We start from the raw sequence: 9,708 nt of genomic DNA, 5'->3' as shown, positions 1-9,708 counted from the left end.
CTGCTAAGAAGAAACTGAGACAAACAAACTTTGGTTTGGTATCAGTTTGAGGTTGACAATGTTGGACAGTTGGACACCAAAGAGCAAGGTTTGCTCCTCAGCTGTCGAGCTATAATAAGGCTGGAGACCATCAACAGAAATGTAGGCCAGAATTTTTTACATCAACACTGAGGTGGTCGGCCGTTGGCATGTTTCCACTTTAACATGAATTCATGTTTTATTTCAAAGGAAAATCTGACTTTTACCTTTTTTTTTTAACCAAATGATCAGTGCCACTATTAATGACACTCTTAACTGAATTTCACCCTGCAGAAGCACCACATGTTGCCCTCCCACACATACAAGAAAACACACGGACTCCCCAAGACAATCCTCTTTCTTTGAAAATGTAACTTAACATGTATCCAAAATCTGTTTTTCTCAATCTGAGGTCGGCATAGTGCTGAAAGCATTGAAAAGTGCTCTGCTTCAGATCCAGTTAATCTCAAATTCTGTTAATCTCTGTGCTAAGAACAAAAGTTCAGATTTGACCCCTTTAAAAAGGTCACCGCTGTTCAAAAATTGAAATAATCCTTTATTTAAGAAGAAAGTTGGGAGCTTCACATCAGATAGCAGCTTCAGTCTTACTAGTGTATTTATTTAGTCGTATTTTCTAAGAATTCTTGCACAACACAAACAGCAAGAAACTAATAAAAGACAGAAACATTTACCAGGTCAAAATTTAAATAACTTTTATTGTTGGTACTTGTAATGTCCTCCATTACAGGTGGATGTGAAACATTTAGCTGCTAAGATAATCTGATAATACTGGGTTCACAAGAGCAAGATCAGACACGATATTAACGTTTTGGGAAGCAAAGATTGTCGTTTTATTTGTGTTATATGCACACAGCATAGCGGGGTGTATAAACAGCTTAAAACTGATATGGGGGTTCTCTAATAGTGTAATAGTGAGTTTACAATATAAACGCAGGGTGTTAAACTTTAAACAATTAACTTTATTAGTGGGATATATTTTTAGGGGTGTTTCTATCTGAAAAATCTTCCCTCCTTTGTTTGAATCTGAAATATATAAATGTTTAACGTAGGGCTGAAACAGTTAATCAGATTAATCGCGATTACTCCATTATGAAAAAATCCGCAAAAAAATTAAATAAATTAAATTGTTAACTGGAGTATGGAGACTGTAAAACACGCCATTAGCTGACAGAGCAACCCAATTAGAGCAGTAATTATGCCAAAAAAAAAAAAAAAATATGTTAATATGTTCAATCCAGAATTCCTGAAGTGGAAAAGTTTTATTTTCACTTGGTTTAATATAGTAAAAAGTCTTCTTTAAGCAACCTTTTGCTATCCGATTATTAATCGATTCATCAAAAAAGTAATCTACAGATTAATCTATTTGCAAAATAAGCGTTAGTTGCAGCCCTGGTTTCACGATTTTGTTATTGTTTGCATACATTTTTGATCGCATTGGTTTCTGTGTTTGCTGCAGCTTCCTGCCCATAGACCCATACTGCCCATTTCAAATACAGATTTTGAGATTAGTATTTTTTTTGTAATAACACTATTGAGAAACTCAGTAAACAGTGACTTACTAATTCCCTTATTTTTTATTCTATTCTTTGAATATGTTTATGATTACCAGAAATTACCACAATTACCAGAAATCATCATAATTACCAGAAATCACCAGAATTACCAGAAATCACCAGAATTACCAGAAATCGTGGAAGTTATCTCTCTAGATTTCCTGTGCTATGCTATTTTTTTCTCAAAGGTCTATGCTGTATCCAGCGGTTTATCTTTCTCACTGAGAATATTTGAAAATCAATGTACACTATTATAACTAAAAGTAAATTTATGTTTAATGCTAATTTAGATCACTAAATGAAAAAGAAACCTATATTGAGATGAACACCATAAGCTCTAAGGAAAGTACCAGAAACTACTGTTTTACTTTCGAGATTACAGGACATTTGAAAAAAACAAAAAAAAAACAACAAAATGCATGAGTTGGATTCCAATTTTACATTCAGTCATTACATTTTTACAGAGACCAGAAAAAATGGCAAAGTAAAGATATCAAAATGAACTTCCTTGCGCTTTAGCATAGATTTTCTCCCTGCAATAAAAGGACTCCCTATATGGAATTGGGTTAAATTTACTAACACATAACACTCTGAGGGTCAGATGAAGGGAGTTTTCAGTCCAAACTGAAATAGATTGTTGAGTGCAGCATTTCGCATTAGTAACAAAATGAGGCTGATATTATAATAGCAAAAAATAAAATAGAAAATATAATATGCTGATGAAGATTCTCTGTCATCCAGGTCATGGTCATTTCGCTTCAATTCAAATGTCGAACATTTGAATTGAGAAAGTTTCCTGTAGGGGAAGCAAAACGTCTTCAAACCTTGGAAACCATGTCCAGTGGATTGTTTTTAAACTTTTAAGGAAAAAAATACAGTATAAAAAATTTAAACGGTAAACAAAATCAAACCAAAATGGCAATATAAAGTAGTGCTAATCCTTAAATGATGCACATCAGAGCTGAAACCATTAACCGGATAAATCTTGATTAATCGATTTATTCAAGATAATCATCAACTAATTTAGTAATCAATAATTTGTTAAATGGAGTATAGAGACACTGTAAAACATGCCTTTAGCTGACTGAGTGACCCACTTACAGCAGTAATTATACTAAGATTGTAAAAAAATATAAAAAAATGTTTTTGTTTTTTTTTAAGATAAAACCAACAATTTTCATCTGTCAATATGCTCTATCCAGAACTCCTCAAGTGGAAAATTTTTAATTTCACCTGGTTTAATAAAAAAAAAAAAGTCTTATTACCTTTCGATATCTCATAATTAATCAAAAAAATAATTGACGGCTTAATCGATTTGCAAAATAATCGTTAGTTGCAGCCCTAATGCTCACATTGTCCTAAAAAAACTATCACCAAAATTGGAGCTTAAACAAAAAGCCTGCAAATGACTTTTGAAATATTTCCATAAATGCAGACAATTGCAATCTCTAAGTTAAATATTTGAACTCTTGATAACTAAAAAGAACTAAATGCAAGGAAAAAAAAAACAAATTGCAAAATGGCTGCCATGTTTAAGTGCTTTTATTTAAGTGTAAAGGGTTAAGCCTAATACATCCATGTTAACATCATACTAGTAGCGAGACATTTTTAAAAGGAAACAGATTTTTATTCAATTCTTTTAACCTTTTTTTCACCTGTCGTATCATAAGTTTACTTTAACTATAACTCTTGGCTTTCTGGATGCTTTGTATCTGAAAAATGAAAAAAAATCCTATACCATAATTCCTTTTTCGTTTGGCCACAGCTTCTTTAATTACCTTTTTTTTTTCATTTCTTTTTTACCAAAAGTGTAATTATCCCGTGTTATATATGAGCTTGCCTGAGTTTAGGCCATGTGTTTAGGCTTTTCTCTTTGTTAATGGTTAACAGTCTTTGTTTCATGAAAATAAAACTGTGGAGATTCCCACCTGCTTCCCACCCAAGGGGAAGTTGTAAAGGCTGTGGGATGACCTCACATGGCATGATGTCAGCCTTTGCACTGTGAACAACACACAAACTGATACTCGGACTCCATCCCTGCTGTGCCGAGGGGGAAACTTTGGCCTGTGGCATTGCTGTTGCAAACAGGTGCAAACCAGTTATTTGGAGAAGTTCACATGTCCAACAAGAAGCGTGCTTAACCCCAAGAGTGCCTGTTTTACCAAGCTGACTGTAAAGATCTTTTTAAATTAAAATCCAAATGAGTATTCAAATTTGAACCAAATATAAGTATATATTTATGCCTTTGAGCTTGTTTAAACCAGCTGGTTTCAATTAGATACTGTTTGCATGCAAAGTTAAGGCGTCCTACTCAATTGTAACATGAGCTGTGTCTATGTCAGACTATGTATTTATAGCATAGATTCTTCCTGTGGGAATATACCTTTAACCCATGCTGTGCTTGCTCTGTTCTCTATGCTGAAACTATGAGCTTAAATGTAAACAAATAAAAGGCGGAAAAGGTGTAATTAGGTGGATGTGAAACATTTAGCTGCTAAAATAATCTGATAATACTGGGTTCACAAGAGCAAGATCAGACACGATATTAACGTTTTGGGGAGCAAAGATTATCGTTTTATTTGTGTTATATGCACACAGCATAGCGGGGTGTATAAACAACTTAAAACTGATATGGGGGTTTTCTAATTGTGAGTTTAGAATATAAACGCAGGGTGTTAAACTTTAAACAATTAACTTTAATAGTGGGGATGTATTTTTAAGGGTGTTTCTATCTGAAAAATCTTCCTTCCTTTGTTTGAATCTGAAATATATAAATGTTTAACGTAGGGCTGAAACAATTAATCAGATTAATCGTGATTACTCCATTATTGAAATATTTGTCAACTAATTTAGTAAATTTAATTGTTAACTGGAGTATGGAGACTGTAAAACATGCCATTAGCTGACAGAGCAACCCACTTAGAGCAGTACCTATGCCAAAATAAAAAAAAATATGTAAACATTTTGCATTAAAGATAAAAAAAAGTTTCATCTGTTAATATGTTCAATCCAGAACTCCTTAAGTGGAAAAGTTTTATTTTCACTTGGTTTAATATAGTAAAAAGTCTTCTTTAAGCAACCTTTTGCTATCCGATTATTAATCGATTAATCAAAAAAGTAATCTACAGATTAATCAATTAGCAAAATAAGCATTAGTTGCAGCCCAGGTTTCACGATTTTGTTATTGTTTGCATACATTTTTGATCACATTGGTTTCTGTGTTTGCAGGAGGCCTTAGCTGCTTCAGGCAGAGCCATGAAAACCTGTGCGAGCACTCGCTGCACCTCCGCGAGGGCTTGGACGTGGGCGCATCCGCCGGCCTGACGGGGCCTCTACCTCACTCTCTGCCCTCCACCCCGGACATCGAGAACGCGGAGCTGACCCCAATCCTGCCCTTCCTCTATCTGGGGAACGAGCAGGACGCTCAGGACCTCCACCTGCTGCAACGCATGAACATCGGCTATATCCTCAACGTGACCACACACCTGCCTCTTTACCACTATGACACCGGCCTGTTCAACTACAAGCGCCTGCCCGCCACTGACAGCAACAAGCAGAACCTGCGCCAGTACTTTGAGGAGGCGTTTGAATTCATTGGTAGGAAGTTCTTAAAACTGTCAGCACTTGCACCCCAGATAGAGTTTACATTCACATGTTAAGTCAAAATAAAACCCAAGAGGGTGCAAAACAGATAATAAAATGTTTTTATCTCTCTCTTTTTTTTGTTACAATGGAAAGAAGTTAAAGTTAGAAAGAAGGTTGTTTGATGGAAAAAGTAATGAATCATTACTAGATCGTGCTGTTAGCCACGCACTCCTACACACTGCTGTGGCTGTTGTAACAGAGAGCTTTAACTTTAACTTTTTCTGAAAATAAACAAACACATCCTCATCAGACCCATTTCTGTAGACAGATTTTTTTGTGCGCTTTTCTAAGTATGCGTGCCGACGTTTCAAATTAAAACATGTGACAGCTCTGCGGCGGTGGAACAGATAATAGCTCTCACATATCTAAAAGGTCATTCCAACGATTGAACAATGCTGTCGTTGGACGTGTCAATCAGAAAAGGTCAGAAGCCACTGGTCCTCTATGTGACATGTTTGTCATCTTACTTTGCACTTTATCTTGGTTTCAATTGACTTAAAATAGTAAAACAAAGTCATTTCTGTAAAAAGTTTCTGAATCCATCAAAAAAAAAAAAAAAAAAAACCCAAACTGATTTTGATGTTTTGTTATTTAACATCTTTACATAACCAGAATGCTAAATAATAAACCACTCTGGATACATGATTTACATCAGAGCCACAGAGAGGTTAGTTATTGCATCCCAGCTGCACTGTTCTCCATGTGTTTGCAGGTGATCAATAAGACAGTGTTGACGCAAAAGATTATCTGCTTAAAACTCCATGTTGCTTCAAGAAAAACATGGTGCTGATGGTGTCTTTAAATGTTGCTGCTTTTATACAGTAACAACATTTAGTAAAAATACCCACCTCAATTTGAATATATAATGTTTTACATGTAATTATATCATTTAAATTCACTTGTTTAATACAGAAATAAAAGTGATGGGTAGAACTTAAATTTCCACAGTTTTTTTTTTAGTTAAAGTTGCTCTGAAGAGTTTACATATTTTTTTCCTCTTGTAAATGAGGCAAAAATGGTGGTAGCATTCTTTCAGCCAGCTGACCATCAGTGTGCAGCAATAGTTTAGGTAGGGGTAGCAGGACGCACTCTGGTCCCTCTGGCAATGCTTAGCTGTGTTGAAACATGCAAAGCTGATCATAACAATAAATTGATTCTATATAACAAATTATTTAGAAACTAAATTGTTAAGAAAATGGGGCCAGTTAGGAATTGTTCTTATTTAGATTTTTATTTGTGGTTGGGAGAAATTCCTCCACTTCTTCTGAAAGGTGGTGAACTGCTGGGAAGTTTAAAATGTCACTGATAATCTGGTACTTCTCCTTTTACAACCTAAAACAAATAACCAAGTAGTGTCAGCAGAAGTACTTTTATTCCTCTGACTTCCTGTTATAAAAAAAAAAATGACAACTCAACTTTATCAGTTAGCCTATAAAGAAATAAAGACTTTCTTTTTTTTTTATGAGGATCAACTCTCAAAATCAAGAATCTGAAAATTAGAGAATCAAACTATCATGGAGGAGTCTGCCTGTTTACAACAATAATTGAGTCCAGTGATTCAAATTTTGGTTTATCAATAGAAAGTTTAAGGCAAACAATTATTAAGTTAACAGAGTTGCAAGCTGGTCCACAAGTTTTATTTAGTGAAGGGATGACATTACCACTGTTGAGACATCACAGAAAAGGGCAAATGTTCTTGTTCCTCAAATGCGGAAGGTATAATTCCTGTTTTTTCTTGGTTATTGGGTATCAAGCATGGGATTAATAATTTTAAAGTTAAAAAATGAGGAAGTTGTTTTGTATTTTCATTGATCTCATTTAATGCAGAACTTTATAATGTGGTTCGAGAACATTACTGTTAAACAGTTCTCTACATTTATATTTTTTATTAATGGAGAAAAGAGTTGACATTTGATAAAAGACTCTAATCGCATGCTTGGCTATAAAGGAAGTCGTAATAAGTTATCATGCAGGACTGTACCTCTTAGAGACTAAACCAAATGTTGCTCTGGGTTTTGATCTCCTCCATCTTCCTTTCCACAGAGGAAGCACACCAAGCAGGTATGGGCCTCCTGATCCACTGCCAGGCTGGCGTGTCCCGATCTGCCACCATTGTGATCGCCTACCTGATGAAGCACAGCTGGATGGCCATGACTGACGCCTACAAGTTTGTCAAAAGCAAGAGGCCCATCATCTCGCCAAACCTGAACTTCATGGGACAGCTGCTGGAGTTTGAGGAGGACCTCAACAACGGAATAACGCCACGGATCCTCACGCCGAAGCTCATTGGCGTGGAAACAGTCGTCTGAACGAGCCGTTTTACCCAGTGCTCTCTGCTAAGACTCACGCTGCTGAATAAACCGGTTAGGTTGAAAGAAAGAGCAGGTATATTTTTCTAAGAAATCTCCTTGACTTCATCTTAGAGCATTTTGAGCTCTTACTGATGTTGATCAGAGATGGTAAAGTCAGGAGGAGAAGAAGGGACAAAGAAAATCGATTGTGCTTTGACACAAAGAGGGACTGAGGCACACAGCTTGCAGACTCAGGCAGGGTTGGCCACTGCAGTGCCTGTCTATATATAAATAATTATCAAAGATAAGGACCTGTTTGGAGTGTTAATCTTGTTCTATTTTTATACAGGGGTTTTAAGGAGATGACCATGACAAGCCATTAACGGCTTACTGTGCAATAATTACTGCTGAATGCAACCTTGATCTAATATGTGTATATATTGGTAATGATCAAGAAAAATACATTTCCAGCTCTTTGCTGAAGAACCATTTTGATTTATGTGTAAGTACTGTTCAGCTCTGTGTTTATGGTGCATACAGTTAAGCTGTAAGATTTGGCGCTGATCTGTACGAGAGCCAGAAAAAAAAAAAAAAAAAAGGTTTTACTTTAAGTGCAGCTTATGGGATTCTGTTTGCTGAAGCATAACTTCATAACTTGTGTGTTTTCTTCAGTGTGTTGGTTTTGCCAATGGTGCATCTGCGTATATTTTTAGCAATATGCATACTACCAGACAGCCGTAAGAGCTCTTTTTATGCATGGCTGCTGGTGGAGGAGTAGAAAGAACGCTGAAATAATTGGTGAATATTGTAAAACAGGGCTACTGGTGATGTTTAATGTAACACAAGAGAGGATTTTCACTGCCTGCTTCGGTCTCTGTTGTTTTTTTTCCCTCCACTTCATCCGTTAGCCAGCTGTGTTGCTCTGTACCTCAAGTGTACTGTCCATGTCCATTTGCATCCAACCTTATTTGCAATGCCCCACGTTCCAAGCTATTACTCAGCCAAGTTCTATGGTAGCAATGCTGAGGTTTGTGCTAAAAAAAAATCACAACTGCGTTATTTGGGTTAGTGTATTGAGACAGCATGGGTACAGCAGAGCGGCATAACCTTTAGGTGGATATGTTTTGGGCTGTCTGCTGCTGCGTGCTGCGTCAGTGCCTCTATGAATGCCTTAATTCACCTGTTTGGCAAAAAATGAAATGAAAACAATTTCATGCAAAAACAAAAAGCACTAATAACTGAAACAAACGTCACTTAAGGAATATAACTGAAGTTTTTTTTTTTTGTGTTGCATTTTGCTAAAGTATCACATAAGGAAACACAGCAGTTTCATTTCACACATTTAGTTTTAAAATCTGCTGATGTTTTAGATTAAACAATGTGAAACATTTCTTTGCAACTTAGTTGGCAGTTTGCAATATGTTTACTTGGCAAAAAATAATAATGGGAAAAAAAGTATGTTTTCCAATAGCTTTAATACAATTAAATGTAACCAATTCTTATAAAGCAGTAGCAAACAGTCAACCATTATTGGTTTTATCATGAACAACTGCTGCTGGTTTCCCTAGCAGATTAAAATACATGTAAATTAAACTTCTTTGACGTAAAATTTTCATTTATTTTTTTTTATTTAATCAGAGGCTTTCTTTTTAAAGTCCAGAATCTTATGTTTCCTAGGTGAATAAATATGACACGCACACCTATTCTTCTTAGCTTGTCAAAAGGGGAAAGAGAAATTACCATTGACAGAATATGACATTCAAGGAAGGCATATTGTGTGTTTGCATCATAAAATGAAAAGAACACAATTCCTACTAATCAGAGCAGCCATTAAAACAGTTAGAGCAGCTGGAGTTGTGACGACAAAATCTGAAGAGGTTTATTTTTCCGCTTTACACAGTGAGGAGGAGGAAAATGGAGGTTAAAGGGAATATAAAAAATCTCCAGAGCTCCCTGTTTGAAAACTTTAAAAAGGAGGACCATCTTTCAGCCATTAGTCAGTCTCTTTAATCATTCATTCTGCAAAATTATACAGAGGGTACTTGTAAATTCAAAGAGTTATTTCTTAAGATAAATGAATGCATTATCTTAGTTACTTTAGAAAAAGGGAAACACATTAATTCACTACTTATCCACTCTGTAACAGCATATAGTCAGACATATATTTGAAAACTTTCCTC

At 35.6% G+C, this 9,708-nt stretch overlaps 1 protein-coding gene across 2 annotated transcripts in view; it reads left to right on the top strand.

Moving 5' to 3' along the window:
* The window catches only part of dusp10 (dual specificity phosphatase 10), a 13,411-nt gene extending 4,848 nt beyond the window's left edge, over positions 1-8,563 (top strand). For both annotated transcript variants that reach the window (XM_015387983.1, XM_015387984.1), the window contains 2 exons: positions 4,821-5,189; positions 7,281-8,563. In XM_015387983.1, the coding sequence (XP_015243469.1) occupies positions 4,821-5,189; positions 7,281-7,546 (635 nt within the window). In that variant the 3' untranslated portion in view covers positions 7,547-8,563. The remainder of the gene's footprint in view (positions 1-4,820; positions 5,190-7,280) is intronic.
* The last annotated feature ends 1,145 nt before the right edge of the window (positions 8,564-9,708 follow it).

The sequence above is a fragment of the Cyprinodon variegatus genome, unplaced genomic scaffold, assembly GCF_000732505.1.
Source record: "Cyprinodon variegatus isolate N-32 unplaced genomic scaffold, C_variegatus-1.0 Scaffold410, whole genome shotgun sequence".
NCBI lineage: Eukaryota > Metazoa > Chordata > Actinopteri > Cyprinodontiformes > Cyprinodontidae > Cyprinodon > Cyprinodon variegatus.
This window is presented reverse-complemented; position numbering and strand designations above follow the sequence as displayed.